General features: G+C 50.0%; 1 protein-coding gene across 1 annotated transcript in view; it reads right to left on the bottom strand.

The window, feature by feature from the left end:
- Positions 1-782, bottom strand: part of MFAP4 (microfibril associated protein 4) — an 8300-nt gene extending 7518 nt beyond the window's left edge. The window contains 2 exon segments of the mRNA XM_062512343.1: positions 579-651; positions 757-782. Of these exon segments, the coding sequence (XP_062368327.1) occupies positions 579-651; positions 757-782 (99 nt within the window).
- Between the last annotated feature and the right edge of the window lie 17051 nt (positions 783-17833).

Below are 17833 nucleotides of genomic sequence, written 5' to 3'. Positions count from 1 at the left end.
ATTATTCGGGGGGATATGGGTCATTTTAGAGATTTTGGGGATTTTGGGGGATTTGGGGGGGATCAAGGTGATTGAGAAGTGGACACGGCAGTTCAAGAGGACAGGTGAGGGGATTTTGGGGCGAATTCCGGGGATTTTGGGAAAAAATTGCGAAATTTGGAGCCCTTTTGGAGCCGTTTTGGGGCAGATTCGGGGCAGATTTGGGGTGGTTTGGGTTTGATTTTGGTCGTGTGGGATTTCATGAGAGCTCACCTGTGCCCAGGTGAGACCCAGAACATCCTGAGCCTTGATCTGGGATGAGCTGGGCACCAGTACAAACCAGTACAAACCAGTACAAACCAGTACAAACCAGTACAAACCAGTACAAAGCAGTGAGACCAAACTGGGTGGAACTCCCTTAACCCGTGGGGTCTCACCTGAGCTCACCTGTGCCCAGGTGAGACCCGGAACATCCTGAGCCTTGATCTGGGATGAACTGGGGATGAACCAGGGATGAACTGGGCACCAGTACAAACCAGTACAAACCAGTACAAACCAGTACAAAGCAGTGAGACCAAACTGGGTGGAACTCCCTTTACCCGTGGGGTCTCACCTGAGCTCACCTGTGCCCAGGTGAGACCCGGAACATCCTGAGCCTTGATCTGGGATGAACTGGGCACCAGTACAAACCAGTACAAACCAGTACAAACCAGTACAAAGCAGTGAGACCAAACTGGGTGGAACTCCCTTAACCCGTGGGGTCTCACCTGAGCTCACCTGTGCCCAGGTGAGACCCGGCGCATCCTGAGCCTTGATCTGGGATGAACTGGGGATGAACTGGGCACCAGTACAAACCAGTACAAACCAGTACAAACCAGTACAAAGCAGTGAGACCAAACTGGGTGGAACTCCCTGAACCTGTGGGGTCTCACCTGAGCTCACCTGTGCCCAGGTGAGACCCAGAACATCCTGAGCCTTGATCTGGGATGAACTGGGGATGAACTGGGCACCAGTACAAACCAGTACAAACCAGTACAAACCAGTACAAAGCAGTGAGACCAAACTGGGTGGAACTCCCTGAACCTGTGGGGTCTCACCTGAGCTCACCTGTGCCCAGGTGAGACCCAGAACATCCTGAGCCTTGATCTGGGATGAACTGGGGATGAACCAGGGATGAACTGGGCACCAGTACAAACCAGTACAAACCAGTACAAACCAGTACAAAGCAGTGAGACCAAACTGGGTGGAGCTCCCTTTACCCGTGATGTCTCACCTGAGCTCACCTGTGCCCAGGTGAGACCCGGCGCATCCTGAGCGTGCAGCCCACCTACGACTGGACGTGTTTCAGCCACTCCCTTCTCAACGTGTCCCCGATGCCGGTGGAGTCGTCCCCCCCCCTGGCGTGCCCCACCCCGTGCCACCTGCAGCGCTCGTGCCTCACCTGCCTGAGCTCGGCGGGCGCCGACGGCGGCTGGCAGCACTGCCTGTGGAGCACCGCCCTGGGCCAGGTGAGCCCCGAGCGCCAAAACCGGGGGGAGGGGTTCGCTTTTCAGGAGGGGGAGGGGGGAGGGGATTTTTTTATGGGGTTTTTTTTATTTCTGTTTTTATTTTTAATTTTTTTCCGATTTTTTTCCGGTTTTTTTCCAATTTTTTTCCGATTTTTTTCCGATTTTTTTCCAATTTTTTTTCAATTTTTTGGATTTTTTTCCCGTTTTTTTTCCAATTCTTTTCCCGATTTTTTTCCGATTTTTTTTCCAGTTTTTTCCCAATTTTTTTGATTTTTTTCCAATTTTTTCCCGATTTTTTTCCGATTTTTTTCCAATTTTTTTTCCAATTTTTTTTCCAATTTTTTGGATTTTTTTTTCAATTTTTTGGAATTTTTTCCTGATTTTTTCCCGATTTTTTTCCGATTTTCTCCCGATTTTTTCCTGATTTTTTTCCGATTTTTTTCCCGATTTTTTTCCGATTTTTTTCCGATTTTTTTCCGATTTTTTTCCGATTTTTTCCCGATTTTTTTCCGATTTTTTCCAATTTTTTTTCCAATTTTTTTCCGATTTTTTTCCAATTTTTTTTCAATTTTTTGGATTTTTTTCCCGATTTTTTCCCGATTTTTTTCTGATTTTCTCCCGATTTTTTTCCGATTTTTTCCCGATTTTTTCCCGATTTTTCTCCGATTTTCTCCCGATTTTTTCCCGATTTTTTTCCAATTTTTTTCCGATTTTTTTCCAATTTTTTTCCAATTTTTTTCCAATTTTTTTCCGATTTTCTCCCGATTTTTTTCCCGATTTTTTCCCGATTTTTTTCTGATTTTCTCCCGATTTTTTTCCGATTTTTTCCCGATTTTTTCCCGATTTTTTTCCAATTTTCTCCCGATTTTTTCCCGATTTTTTTCCGATTTTTTTCCGATTTTTTTCCGATTTTTTCCCGATTTTTTTCCGATTTTTTTCCAATTTTTTTTCCAATTTTTTTGATTTTTTTCCAATTTTTTCCCGATTTTTTCCCGATTTTTTTCCGATTTTCTCCCGATTTTTTTCCGATTTTTTCCCGATTTTTTCCCGATTTTTTTCCGATTTTCTCCCGATTTTCTCCCGATTTTTTCCCGATTTTTTTCCGATTTTTTCCCAATTTTTTTCCGATTTTTTTCCGATTTTTTCCCAGTTTTTTTCCAATTTTTTTGATTTTTTTCCAATTTTTTCCCGATTTTTTTCCGATTTTTTTCCAATTTTTTTTCCAATTTTTTTTCCAATTTTTTGGATTTTTTTTTCAATTTTTTGGAATTTTTTCCTGATTTTTTCCCGATTTTTTTCCGATTTTCTCCCAATTTTTTCCTGATTTTTTTCCGATTTTTTTCCCGATTTTTTTCCGATTTTTTTCCCGATTTTTTCCCGATTTTTTTCCGATTTTTTTCCGATTTTTTTCCGATTTTTTCCCGATTTTTTTCCGATTTTTTCCAATTTTTTTTTCAATTTTTTTGATTTTTTTCCAATTTTTTCCCGATTTTTTTCCGATTTTTTCCCAATTTTTTTCCGATTTTTTTCCAATTTTTTTCCGATTTTTTTCCAATTTTTTTTCTGATTTTTTTGGATTTTTTTTTCATTTTTTTGGATTTTTTTCCCGATTTTTTCCATTTTTTTTTCCGATTTTTTTCCAATTATTTTCCAATTTTTTTTCCAATTTTTTGGATTTTTTTCCAATTTTTTGGATTTTTTTCCAATTTTTTGGATTTTTTCCCGATTTTTTTCCGATTATTTTCCAATTTTTTTCCAATTTTTTGGATTTTTTTTCCCGATTTTTTCTCGATTTTTTTCCAATTTTTTTCCAATTTTTTTTTCCAATTTTTTGGATTTTTTTCCAATTTTTTTGATTTTTTTCCCGATTTTTTTCCGATTTTTTTCCAATTTTTTTTCCAATTTTTTTCCAATTTTTTGGATTTTTTTCCAATTTTTTGGAATTTTTTCCAATTTTTTGGATTTTTTCCCGATTTTTTTCCGATTATTTTCCAATTTTTTCCCAATTTTTTGGATTTTTTTTCCCGATTTTTTCTCGATTTTTTTCCAATTTTTTTCCAATTTTTTTTTCCAATTTTTTGGATTTTTTTCCAATTTTTTTGGATTTTTTCCCGATTTTTTTCCGATTTTTTTCCAATTTTTTTCCAATTTTTTTTCCATTTTTTTTCCAATTATATTCCAATTTTTTTTCCATTTTTTTGGAATTTTTTCCCGGTTTTTTTCCGATTTTTTTCCAATTTTTTTCCAATTTTTTCCCGATATTTTTCCAATATTTTTGGAAATTTTTTTTCCGATTTATTTTCTGATTTTTTTTTTTTTTTTCTCGATTTTTTGGGGCATTTTTTCCAGATTTTTTTAAGATTTTTTTTGTTTTTTGTTTCCTCAATTTTTGGGGTGTTTTAATGGGAATTTTTAGGGTATTTTAACGGGAATTTTTGGGATGTTTTAACGGGAATTTTTTTTGTTTTTTGTTTCCTCTCTCTCCCCTCTCAGTGCCTGAGCCCCAGCTCCGCCCCCCTCCTCTTTTGGGGCTTTTTTGGGGATTTTTAAACGGGAATTTTGGGGTGAATTAATGGGAATTTCTGGAGTGTTTTAATGGGAATTTTTAGGGGATTTTAATGGGATTTTTGGTGTTTTAATGGGAATTTTTGGGGGATTTTAACGGGAATTTTTGGTGTTTTAATGGGATTTTTGTTGTTTTTAATGGGAATTTTTAGGGGATTTTAACGGGAATTTTTGGTGTTTTAATGGGAATTTTTAGGGGATTTTAATGGGAATTTTTGGTGTTTTAATGGGAATTTTTAGGGGATTTTAATGGGAATTTTTGGTGTTTAAATGGGAATTTTTAGGGGATTTTAACGGGAATTTTTGGTGTTTTAATGGGAATTTTTAGGGGATTTTAACGGGAATTTTTGGTGTTTTAATGGGAATTTTTAGGGTATTTTAACGGGAATTTTTGGTGTTTTAATGGGATTTTTGTTGTTTTAATGGGAATTTTTAGGGGATTTTAACGGGAATTTTTGGTGTTTTAATGGGAATTTTTGGTGTTTTAATGGGAATTTTTAGGGGATTTTAATGGGAATTTTTGGTGTTTTAATGGGAATTTTTAGGGGATTTTAACGGGAATTTTTGGTGTTTTAATGGGAATTTTTAGGGGATTTTAACGGGAATTTTTGGTGTTTTAATGGGAATTTTTAGGGTATTTTAACGGGAATTTTTGGTGTTTTAATGGGATTTTTGTTGTTTTAATGGGAATTTTTAGGGGATTTTAACGGGAATTTTTGGTGATTTAATGGGAATTTTTGGGGTATTTTAACGGGAATTTTTAGGGGATTTTAACGGGAATTTTTGGGATGTTTTAACGGGAATTTTTTTGTTTTTTGTTTCCTCTCTCTCCCCTCTCAGTGCCTGAGCCCCAGCTCCGCCCCCCTCCTCTTTTGGGGCTTTTTTGGGGATTTTTAAACGGGAATTTCGGGGTGAATTAATGGGAATTTCTGGAGTGTTTTAATGGGAATTTTTAGGGGATTTTAATGGGAATTTTTAGGGGATTTAATGGGAATTTTTAGGGGATTTTAATGGGAATTTTTGGTGTTTAAATGGGAATTTTTAGGGGATTTTAACGGGAATTTTTGGTGTTTTAATGGGAATTTTTAGGGGATTTTAACGGGAATTTTTGGTGTTTTAATGGGAATTTTTAGGGTATTTTAACGGGAATTTTTGGTGTTTTAATGGGAATTTTTAGGGTATTTTAACGGGAATTTTTGGTGTTTTAATGGGATTTTTGTTGTTTTAATGGGAATTTTTAGGGGATTTTAACGGGAATTTTTGGTGTTTTAATGGGAATTTTTGGTGTTTTAATGGGAATTTTTAGGGGATTTTAATGGGAATTTTTGGTGTTTTAATGGGAATTTTTAGGGGATTTTAACGGGAATTTTTGGTGTTTTAATGGGAATTTTTAGGGGATTTTAACGGGAATTTTTGGTGTTTTAATGGGAATTTTTAGGGTATTTTAACGGGAATTTTTGGTGTTTTAATGGGATTTTTGTTGTTTTAATGGGAATTTTTAGGGGATTTTAACGGGAATTTTTGGTGATTTAATGGGAATTTTTGGGGTATTTTAACGGGAATTTTTAGGGGATTTTAACGGGAATTTTTGGGATGTTTTAACGGGAATTTTTTTTGTTTTTTGTTTCCTCTCTCTCCCCTCTCAGTGTCTGAGCCCCAGCTCCGCCCCCCTCCTCTTTTGGGGCTTTTTTGGGGATTTTTAAACGGGAATTTTGGGGTGAATTAATGGGAATTTCTGGAGTGTTTTAATGGGAATTTTTAGGGGATTTTAATGGGAATTTTTAGGGGATTTAATGGGAATTTTTAGGGGATTTAATGGGAATTTTTGGGGGATTTTAACGGGAATTTTTGGTGTTTTAATGGGATTTTTGTTGTTTTTAATGGGAATTTTTAGGGGATTTTAACGGGAATTTTTGGGGTATTTTAACGGGAATTTTTAGGGGATTTTAACGGGAATTTTTGGGATGTTTTAACGGGAATTTTTTTTTTTTTTTGTTTCCTCTCTCTCCCCTCTCAGTGCCTGAGCCCCAGCTTCGCCCCCCTCCTCTGCCTCACCGGATCCTGCGGTCGACTCCTGCGGGGTGGAATTACCGGGACCCCCCCCCAAAATCTTCCCGACGTCGGCTTAGAATTCCGAGGGAATCCCCAAAATTTCGGGGGAGTTTTTCAAGATCTTTGTCCTTCCCCGGAATGTTCCGGCGCTTCCCAGTGCTCCCAGTGCCTGCGGAGAGCGCGGTGCGGGTGGTGCGCCCGGGGGGGCACAACGGGGGGGGGCGATGCCTGCAGGGGGGGCTGGCAGGACCCCGGCACGGTGAGCACAGAAATTGGGGATGGGGGTTTTGGGGGGAAAATGGGGGGGTTGGGAAAAAAAAAAATGGGGGGGGAAAATGGGGGGGAAATTGGGGGAAAATTGGGGGAATGGGGGGGGGAAAAATGGGGAAAAATGGTGGGAAAAATGGGGGGAAATGGGGGGGAATTGGGGGGAAATTGGGGAGAAATTGGGGAAAAATGGGGGAAATTGGGGGGAAATGGGGAGAATTGGGGGGAATTGGGGGGGAAAATGGGGGGAAAATGGGGGGAAAAATGGGGGGAAAATTGGGGGGGGAAATGGGGGGGAAAATGGGGGAAAAATGGGGGGAATTGGGAAAATTGGGGGAAATTGGGGAAAAATGGGGGAAAAATGGGGGGGAATTGGGGGAAATGGGGGAGAAATTGGGGGGAAAATTGGGGATTTTCGGGGAAAATTGGGGGGAAAATGGGGAGAAAACGGGGGAAATGGGGGGAAATTTGGGGGAAAATTGGGGATTTTCGGGGGGAAGTTTTGGGGTGAAAATGGGGGGTTTTGGGAAAAAAAATGGGGAAAAATGGGGAAAAATTGGGGGAAAAATGGGGGAAAATTGGGGGAAATGGGGGGAAAATGGGGTAGAATTGGGGGAAAATTTGGGGATTTTGGGGGGGGAAGTTTTGGGGTGAAATTTGGGGGTTTGGGAAAAAAACGGGTGAAAATGGGGGGAAAATTGGGCAGAATTTGAGAAAAAAATCGGGGAAAATCTGGGGGTGGTTTTGGGTGGATTTTGGGGTTTTTGGGGGGGACACAACGGGGGGGGGGGGGCGATGCCTGCAGGGGGGGCTGGCAGGACCCCGGCACGGTGAGCACAGAAATTGGGGATGGGGGTTTTGGGGGGAAAATGGGGGGTTTGGGAAAAAAAAATGGGGGGGAAATTGGGGGGGAATTGGGGAAAAATTGGGGGAAATGGGGGGAAAAATGGGGGAAATGGGGGGAAAAATGGGGAAATGGGGGAAAAAATGGGGGGAATTGGGAAAATTGGGGGGAAATTGGGGAAAAATGGGGGGAAAAATGGGGGAAATGGGGGGGAAATGGGGGAAAAATGGGGGGAAATGGGGGGGAAATGGGGAGAATTGGGGGAAATTGGGGAGAATTGGGGGGGAATTAGGGGGAAATTGGGGGGAAATTGGGGGGAATTGGGGGGGAAATGGGGGGGAAAATGGGAAATTGGGGTAAAATGGGGGGAAATTGGGGGAGAAATTGGGGGAAAAATTGGGGATTTTCGGGGAAAATTGGGGGGAAAATGGGGAGAAAACGGGGGAAATGGGGGGAAATTTGGGGGAAAATTGGGGATTTTCGGGGGGAAGTTTTGGGGTGAAAATGGGGGTTTTGGGAAAAAAAATGGGGAAAAATGGGGAAAAATTGGGGGAAAAATGGGGGAAAATTGGGGGAAATGGGGGGAAAATGGGGTAGAATTGGGGGAAAATTTGGGGATTTTGGGGGGGAAGTTTTGGGGTGAAATTTGGGGGTTTTGGGAAAAAAACGGGTGAAAATGGGGGAAAATTGGGCAGAATTTGAGAAAAAATCGGGGAAATCTGGGGGTGGTTTTGGGTGGATTTTGGGGTTTTTGGGGGGGACACAACGGGGGGGGGGGGGGGGCGATGCCTGCAGGGGGGGCTGGCAGGACCCCGGCACGGTGAGCACAGAAATTGGGGATGGGGTTTTGGGGGGAAAATGGGGGGGTTTGGGAAAAAAAAAAATGGGGGGGAAAATGGGGGGGGAAATTGGGGGGGAATGGGGGGAAATGGGGGGGAAATGGGGGGAAATGGGAAAATTGGGGGAAATATGGGGGGGAAAATGGGGGGAAATGGGGGAGATGGGGGGGAATTGGGAAAATTGGGGGAAATTGGGGAAAAATGGGGGGAAATGGGGGGGAATTGGGGGGAAAATGGGGGGAAATGGGGAGAATTGGGGTAAAATGGGGGGAAATTGGGGGAGAAATTGGGGGAAATGGGGGAAAATGGGGGGAAAATTGGGGGGGAAATGGGGGGGAATGGGGGGGAAATTGGGGGGAAATGGGGGGAAATTGGGGGAGAAATTGGGGGAAAAATTGGGATTTTCGGGGAAAATTGGGGGGAAAATGGGGATAAAACGGGGGGAAATGGGGGGAAATTTGGGGGAAAATTGGGATTTTCGGGGGGAAGTTTTGGGTGAAAATGGGGGGTTTTGGGAAAAAATGGGGGGAAATGGGGAAAAAACGGGAGAAAATGGGGAAAATTGGGGAAAATTGGGGGGGAAATTGGGGGAAAATTTGGGATTTTTGTGAGGAAGTTTTGGGGTGAAATTTGGGGATTTTGGGGAAAATTGGGGGAAAAATGGGGGGAAAATTGGGGAAAATTTGGGCCAAATGGGGGAAATTGGGGGGAAATTTGGGGGGAAATTTGGGGATTTTGGGGGGAAGTTTTGGGTGAAATTTGGGGATTTTGGGAAAAAATGGGGGGGAATTGGGGGAAAAATGTGGGAAAAATGGGGAAAATTGAGGGGAAAATGGAGGGGAAAGTTTGGGGATTTGGGGGAAAATTTGGGGATTTTCGGGGAAGTTTTGGGGAGAAATTTGGAGATTTTGGGAAAAAACCGGGGGAAAATCGGGATAAAATTGGGAAAAAAATTAGAGAAAAAAAATAGAGGGGTTTTTGGGAGACTTGTGGGGCGAAATTGGGGAATTTCGGGGTAAAATTTGGGAATTTTGGGTAAAATTTGGGAATTTCGGGGTAAAATTTGAGGATTTTGGGGTGAAATTTGGGAATTTGGGAAAAAAAATCGGGCAAAAAAAATTGGGGGGTTTGAGGGGATTTTGGATTTTTTTTTTTTTTGTTAAAATTTGGGGAATTTTGGGAAACCTGGATTACATCATTTGGGGGAATTCGGTGATAATTTCGGGAGAATTTTGGGATTTTTGGGGTCGCTTCCGGGTTACCTGTCCCAGGTGTGACCCAAACCTGCGGGGCCATTTTGGGGGGGTGGGGGGGGTGGAATTGGGCCATTTTTTGGGTTAATTTTGCTGGTTTTTATATTAAATTTTGGGATAATTTGGGGAATTTTGGGATCACTTCCGGGTTACCTGTCCCAGGTGTGACCCAGGCCTGCGGGGCCGGCGGAATTTGGGCGTTCCTGAGCTGCCCCCCCGAGAACGAGTGCGAGAACGGGCACCACACCTGCGGGCCCAGCCAGGTGTGCCAGGATTTACCTGAGGGGTTCACCTGCACCTGCAGGGCCGGCTACACCGCAGACAGGTGAGGGACGCACCTGGGCAGGTGAGGGACACATCCCAGGTATCTCAGGTGTATCCCAGGTGTATCCCAGGTGCATTTCAGGTAATTCAGGTGTGTCTCAGGTGTATTTCAGGTAACTCAGGTGTGCCCCAGGTGTGTCCCACTTACCTCAGGTGTGTCCCAGTTAACCCAGGTGTGTCCCAGGTAACCCAGGTGTGCGCCAGGTGTGTCCCAGGTAACTCAGGTGTGCCCCAGGTGTGCCCCAGGTAACTCAGGTGTGTCCCAGCTAACCCAGGTGTGTCCCAGGTAACTCAGGTGTGCCCCAGGCGTGCCCCAGGTAACTCAGGTGTGTCCCAGCTAACCCAGGTGTGTCCCAGGTAACTCAGGTGTACCCCAGGTAACTCAGGTGTGTCCCAGCTAACCCAGGTGTGTCCCAGCTAACTCAGGTGTGCCCCAGGTGTGCCCCAGGTAACTCAGGTGTGTCCCAGCTAACCCAGGTGTGTCCCAGGTAACTCAGGTGTACCCCAGGTAACTCAGGTGTGTCCCAGCTAACCCAGGTGTGCCCCAGGTAACTCAGGTGTGCCCCAGGTGTGCCCCAGGTAACTCAGGTGTGTCCCAGCTAACCCAGGTGTGCCCCAGGTAACTCAGGTGTGTCCCAGCTAACCCAGGTGTGCCCCAGGTAACTCAGGTGTGCCCCAGGTGTGCCCCAGGTAACTCAGGTGTGTCCCAGCTAACCCAGGTGTGCCGTCCCACAGCCGCACAGGTGAGTGCCGCCCCGTGTGCCGCCAGGGCTGCGTCAACGGTACCTGCCTGGAGCCCGACAGGTGTCGCTGCCACTTCGGCTTCGTGGGCTCCGACTGCGCCGTTCCCTGCGCCTGCAACGGCCACAGCGACTGCGCCGGGCCCGGCGGCGCGCGACACCTGCCTCAGGTGCATGAACAACACCCAGGTGAGACCGGCGGCAGCCAGGTGAGGTTACCTGGGGTACAGGTGGGGTTACCTGGGCACAGGTGAGGTTACCTGGGGTACAGGTGTGCACAGGTGGGGTTACCTGGGCACAGGTGAGGTTACCTGGGGTACAGGTGGGGTTACCTGGGCACAGGTGAGGTTACCTGGGGTACTGGTGTGCACAGGTGGGGTTACCTGGGCACAGGTGAGGTTACCTGGGGTACTGGTGTGCACAGGTGGGGTTACCTGGAGTACAGGTGGGTTTACCTGGGGTACAGGTGGGGTTACCTGGGGTACAGGTGGGGTTAGGTGAGCTTATCTCGGGTACAGGTGGGGTTAGGTGGGGTACAGGTGTGCACAGGTGGGGTTATCTGGGGTACAGGTTGGGTTATCTGGGGTTGCCTGGGAAACAGGTGAAGTTAGGTGGGATCCAGGTGAGGTTACCTGGGCTCCAGGTGAGGTTACCTGGGCTCCAGGGGGTGTTACCTGGGCTCTACATGGGGTTGTCCGGGATCCAGGTGAGGTTACCTGGGCTCCAGGGGGTGTTACCTGGGCTCTACATGGGGTTGTCCGGGATCCAGATGAGGTTACCTGGGCTCCAGGTGGGGTTATTTGGGCTCCAGATGTGGTTAACTGGGCTCCAGGTGAGCTCAGGTGAGGTTTCCACCTGGGAGACACCTGAACTGAGCTGTATCTTACCTGTCTCTCACCTGTCTCACCTCTCACCTGTCTGTCCCGTTTACCTCACCTGTGCTCACCTGTGTTCACCTGCAGGGCCCGCAGTGCCAGCGGTGCCGCCCAGGTTTCGTGGGCTCGGCCGTGGGGGGGGGGTACCTGTCTCACCTGTCGCTCGTTCTGCCGCCACCGCGCCGACGTCTGCGTCAGCCGCGCCGAGCTGGAGCGGCACCGGCGCGACCCCCGCAGGTACCCCCTGGAGCCACACCTGGTGAGTGCCTGGGGGCACACCTGGGCACACCTGGGGACAGCTGGGGGCACCTGGGTACACCTGGGCACACCTGGGGACACCTGGGGGGCACCTGGGTACACCTGGGCACACCTGGGGGACAGCTGAGGACACCTGGGCACACATGGAGGCACCTGGGGACAGCTGGGGAGGGACAGACTCACCTGGGAAACACCTGGGTGCACCTGGGACACACCTGGATGCACCTGTGAGCACAGCTGGGGACACCTGGGACACACCTGGGGATATCTAGGACACACCTGAGGGCACCTGGGCACACCTAGAGGCACCTGAGGGCACCTGGGACACCGCTGGCACTCACCTGTGCGTCTCACCTGCACAGATACACACCTGGGTGTCGGAGGGTCCCAGCGAGGCCCAGGCCGTGTGCGTGAACTGCCAGAACAACAGCATGGGGGACAGGTGTGACACCTGCCGGCCAGGTTACTTCATGTTGGACGGCACCTGCACCAGGTGAGGCTCACCTGAGACGGGTGTGGTCACCTGTGTCACCTGTGTTACTTGTGTGTCAACTGTCTCACCTGTGTCTTATCAGTGTTACCTGTGTCACCTGTACAGGTGTCTCACACCTGTGTTACTTCTATCACTTGTGTCACCTGTACAGGTGTGACACCTGTATCTCCTGTCTCTCACCTGGCCCTCACCTGTCTTTCCCCTGTTTCTCACCTGCCTCACACCTGTGCCTCACCTGTCCCTCACCTGTCCCTCACCTGGCTCTCACCTGGCTCTCATGTCTCTCACCTGTCTCTCACCTGGCCCTCACCTGCCTCACACCTGTGTCCCACCTGTGTTACCTGTACAGGCAAATTGGGCACACCTGGAGGTGCAAAAGGAAAAAGGGGGGAAAAAAAGAAAAAAAATGAAGAAAAAACAAGAAAAAAAAAAAAAGAGCAAAATTTGGGGAAATTGAGGAAAAAATTTGGGGGAGAAAGGGAAAAATTGGGAAAAAGGGGATTTACCTGTCCCAGGTAAATTGGGCACACCTGGACACACCTGGGGCTTCAAAACAAGGAGAAGAAATGATAAAAAATGGTTAAAAAAATGAGGAAAATTTGGGAAAACTTGGGGGGAAATTGGGGAAATTTGGGGAAAGGGGGTTGACCTGTCTCAGGTGAGTTTACCTGTGGGGCAGGTGCCAGTGCAATGGGCACGCCGACACCTGCAACGAGCTGGACGGCACCGGGTGCCCCTGCCAGAACAACACCGAGAGCGGCGCCTGCCCCGAGCGGAGAGACTGCTACCGGCACCAGGTGAGCGCACCTGGGCACACCTGGGGGAACTGGGGACACACCTGGGTGCACCTGGGGGAACTGGGGACACACCTGGGGGCACCTGGGGGCACCTGGGCACACCTGGGGGAACTGGGGACACACCTGGGCACACCTGGGGGAACTGGGGACACACCTGGGTGCACCTGGGGGAACTGGGGACACACCTGGGGGCACCTGGGCACACCTGGGGGAACTGGGGACACACCTGGGTGCACCTGGGGGAACTGGGGACACACCTGGGGGCACCTGGGCACACCTGGGGGAACTGGGGACACACCTGGGGACAACTGAGGGCACCTGGGGAGGGACAGACACACCTAGGACATACCTGGGCACACCTGGGGGCACCTGGGCACACCTGGGGGAACTGGGGACACACCTGGGGACACCTGGGCACACCTGAGGACAGCTGGGGGCACCTGGGGACACACCTGGGGACAGCTGGGGGCACCTGGGGAGGGACAGACACACCTAGGACATACCTGGGCACACCTGGGGACACACCTGTGCACACCGGGAGATACCTGGGGACACACCTGGGGACAGCTGGGGGGACCTGGGGACACCTGGAGAGGGTCAAACTCACCTAGGAGATACCTGGGCACACCTGGGGACACACCTGGGGGCAGCTGGGGACACGTGGGAACACCTGAGCACACCTGGACACACAGGAGATTGAGAAATGAGGAATTTGAGCACACCTGGGGGCACCTGGGACACACCTGAGCGTGGGAAATGGGGAATTTGGGCACACCTGGAGAGGGACAAGCACACCTGGGCAGAGTAATTGGGGGAGGAGGGGCGAGGTGAAAAGGGGGAAAAAAAAGGTAAAAAGGAATTGGGAAAAAAATTGGGATTTTTTTTAATTTTATTTTATTTTCTGGGAGAAAAGCGGAAAAAATTGGGGGGAAAAAGGGGAAAAAAAAAAGTTGGGAAAACGGAAAATTCGGGAGGAAAAATTGGGAAGGAAACAGAAAATTGGGGAAATTTTGGGTGATAAAATTGAGGAAAAAAAAACCACGAAAATTATGGGGGAAATGAGGGAAAATGTCCCAAAATCCCAAAATGGTTCCGGAACCTTCTGGTGACTCACCTGGCGGGGCTGTGGGGACGGAACTCACCTGTTGCAGGTGTCACCTGAACCACCAGAACCTCACTCCCTCCCATCCCCAATATCGGTGACAGCGACATTCCCCATGTCCCCAAATCCCAAAATGGTTCCAGAACCTTCTGGTGACTCACCTGGCGGGGCTGTGGGCACAGAACTCACCTGTTCCAGGTGTTACCTGCCCAAGCTGACCCTCACTCCCTCCATCCCCAATGACCCCAATATCGGTGACAGCGACAATTCTGGTGTCCCCAAATCCCGAAATGGTTCCGGAACCTTCTCGGGGCTCACCTGGCGGGTACATGGGGATTGAACTCACCTGGTCCTGGTATCACCTGCGCCACCAGAACCTCATTCCCTCCCATCCCCAATATCGGTGACAGCGACAATTCTGGTGTCCCAAAATCCTAAAATGGTTCCGGAACCTTCTGGTGACTCACCTGGCGGGGCTGTGGGCACAGAACTCACCTGTTGCAGGCGTCACCTGAACCAGCAGAACCTCACTCCCTCCCACCCCCAATATCGGTGACAGCGACATTCCCCATGTCCCCAAATCCCAAAATGGTTCCGGAACCTTCTGGTGACTCACCTGGCGGGAACACGGGGACAGAACTCACCTGTTCCAGGTGTCACCTGCCCAACACAAACCTCATTCCCTCCATCCCCAATGACCCCAATATCGGTGACAGCGACAATTCTGGTGTCCCCAAATCCCAAAATGGTTCCGGAACCTTCTGGTGACTCACCTGGTGGGGCTGTGGGCACAGAACTCACCTGTTGCAGGTGTTACCCGCCCAAGCCGACCCTCACTCCCTCCATCCCCAATGACCCCGATATTGGTGACAGTGACAATTCTGATGTCCCCAAATCCCAAAATGGTTCCGGAACCTTCTCGGGGCTCACCTGGCGGGTACATGGGGATTGAACTCACCTGGTCCTGGTATCACCTGCGCCACCAGAACCTCATTCCCTCCCATCCCCAATATCGGTGACAGCGACAATTCTGGTGTCCCAAAATCCTAAAATGGTTCCGGAACCTTCTGGTGACTCACCTGGCGGGGCTGTGGGCACAGAACTCACCTGTTGCAGGCGTCACCTGAACCAGCAGAACCTCACTCCCTCCCACCCCCAATATCGGTGACAGCGACATTCCCCATGTCCCCAAATCCCAAAATGGTTCCGGAACCTTCTGGTGACTCACCTGGCGGGAACACGGGGACAGAACTCACCTGTTCCAGGTGTCACCTGCCCAACACAAACCTCATTCCCTCCATCCCCAATGACCCCAATATCGGTGACAGCGACAATTCTGGTGTCCCCAAATCCCAAAATGGTTCCGGAACCTTCTGGTGACTCACCTGGTGGGGCTGTGGGCACAGAACTCACCTGTTGCAGGTGTTACCCGCCCAAGCCGACCCTCACTCCCTCCATCCCCAATGACCCCGATATTGGTGACAGTGACAATTCTGATGTCCCCAAATCCCAAAATGGTTCCGGAACCTTCTTGGGGCTCACCTGGTGGGTACATGGGGATTGAACTCACCTGGTCCTGGTATCACCTGCGCCACCAGAACCTCATTCCCTCCCATCCCCAATATCGGTGACAGCGACATTCCCCATGTCCCCAAATCCCAAAATGGTTCCGGAACCTTCTTGGGGCTCACCTGGCGGGGCTGTGGGCACAGAACTCACCTGTTGCAGGCGTCACCTGAACCAGCAGAACCTCACTCCCTCCCATCCCCAGTATCGGTGACAGCGACAATTCTGATGTCCCCAAATCCCAAAATGGTTCCGGAACCTTCTCGGGGCTCACCTGGCGGGAACACGGGGACGGAACTCACCTGTTCCAGGTGTCACCTGCCCAAGCCGACCCTCACCCCCTCCATCCCCAATGACCCCAATATCGGTGACAGCGACAATTCTGATGTCCCCAAATCCCAAAATGGTTCCGGAACCTTCTGGTGACTCACCTGGCGGGTACACGGGCACATAACTCACCTGTCCCAGGTGTTACCCGCCCAAGCCGACCCTCACTCCCTCCCCCCGCGGCGCCGTCCTGGCCGCGGCCGTTCCCCCCCCCCCTCCCCCGCAGTGCTCCAGGTGCAGGGACTCGTTCCAGGGGCAGCCGCTGGGAGGGCAGCAGTGCTACCGGCTGCTGGCCGTGGAGCAGGAATACTGCCTGGACCCCTGGACGCAGAGCCGCTGCTTCCCCCCGGCCCAGCGCCGCCCGCTGCCCCCCGGCCGCTCCGTCCCCTTCGCCGTCCAACCCAAATTCACCAACGTGGACATCCGCGTCACCTTGGACGTCGCCTTCGGGGTCGTGGACCTGTTCGTGGCCACGTCGTACGACGCCTTCGCCGTGGACGTGGACCCGGTCACGGGTTGGCATCGGGTCAGGGTGCAGGCGCCCGGCGGGGCCGGGGGCGCTGGCGCCTTTGGGACAGGTGGGACCGGTGGGACTGGGACCGGTGACACCTTTGGGACAGGTGGGACTGGGACCGGTGACACCTTTGGGACAGGTGGGACCGGTGACACCTTTGGGACAGGTGGGACTGGGACCGGTGACACCTTTGGGACAGGTGGGACTGGTGGGACTGGGACCGGTGACACCTTTGGGACAGGTGGGACCGGTGACACCTTTGGGACTGGGACCGGTGACACCTTTGGGACAGGTGGGACTGGTGGGACTGGGACTGGTGACACCTTTGGGACAGGTGGGACCGGTGACACCTTTGGGACAGGTGGGACTGGGACCGGTGACACCTTTGGGACAGGTGGGACTGGTGGGACCGGGACCGGTGACACCTTTGGGACTGGTGGGACTGGGACCGGTGACACCTTTGGGACAGGTGGGACCGGGACCGGTGACACCTTTGGGACAGGTGGGACTGGTGGGACTGGGACCGGTGACACCTTTGGGACTGGTGGGACTGGGACCGGTGACACCTTTGGGACAGGTGGGACTGGTGGCACCTTTGGAACTGGTGGTGGTGGCACCTTTGGGACAGGTGGGACCGGGACCAGTGGTGCCACATTTGGGACTGGTGACACTTTTGGGACTGGTGCTGGCACCTTTGGGACTGGTGGCACCTTCGGGACTGGAACTGGTGGCACCTTCGGGACTGGTGGCACTGGTGGCCCTGCTCCCACTGGCCTTACTGGTTTTACTGGTGCGCCGAGAGGTCTTGGAGCTGCTCCCAGTAGCCATACTGGTCATACTGGTGGTCCTAGAGGTGCCAGAGGTGATTTCAGTGCCCAAACTGGTCATACTGGTTTTACTGGTCAAGCCGACAACCCCAAAACTTCCGGTGGCCCAGCGGCCGATTTCAGTAGCCAAACCGATTTCACCGGTCAAGCTGACGACCCCAGAACTTTCAGCGGCCCCAGGATGGATTTCGGTGGCCAAACTGGTTTTACTGGTCATACCGGTGACCCCAAAACTTCCAGTGGCCCTCGTGCCGATTTCAGTAGCCGAACCGATTCCGCCGCCCGAGACGACCTCCCCAAAACTTTCGCTAGCCCACCCTCCCATCCTAGTAGCCAAACCCCCCACCCCACCCCAACCCCTCAAACCCCTCCAGGACCCCCAAAACTTTTAGAAGAACACGCCCAAGGTTTGGTCACCTACTTGACCGTTGGCCACCCCGTTCCAGCTTTGGTAGTCCGAGGCATCCGGGACCGTCTGGTCCTCACCTACCCCCACACCGGCCACCCCCTGAAGTCCACCCGATTTTATTTACTGGTCCTTGGTGGCCCGGAACCTTCTCAGGGGCTTCTTTTTTTCCGGCAGGACCAAGCCCACATCGACCTTTTCGTTTTTTTTTCCGTTTTCTTTTCCTGTTTCTTCCTTTTTTTGGCCGTCTGCGTTCTCCTCTGGAAAGCCAAGCAAGGTTTGGACGCTCGCCACGAG

This window comes from Cinclus cinclus, chromosome 36 (genome assembly GCF_963662255.1).
Source record: "Cinclus cinclus chromosome 36, bCinCin1.1, whole genome shotgun sequence".
Classification (NCBI taxonomy): domain Eukaryota; kingdom Metazoa; phylum Chordata; class Aves; order Passeriformes; family Cinclidae; genus Cinclus; species Cinclus cinclus.
The sequence above is the reverse complement of the archived record's forward strand: the minus strand, read 5'-3'. Positions and strand labels throughout refer to the sequence as shown.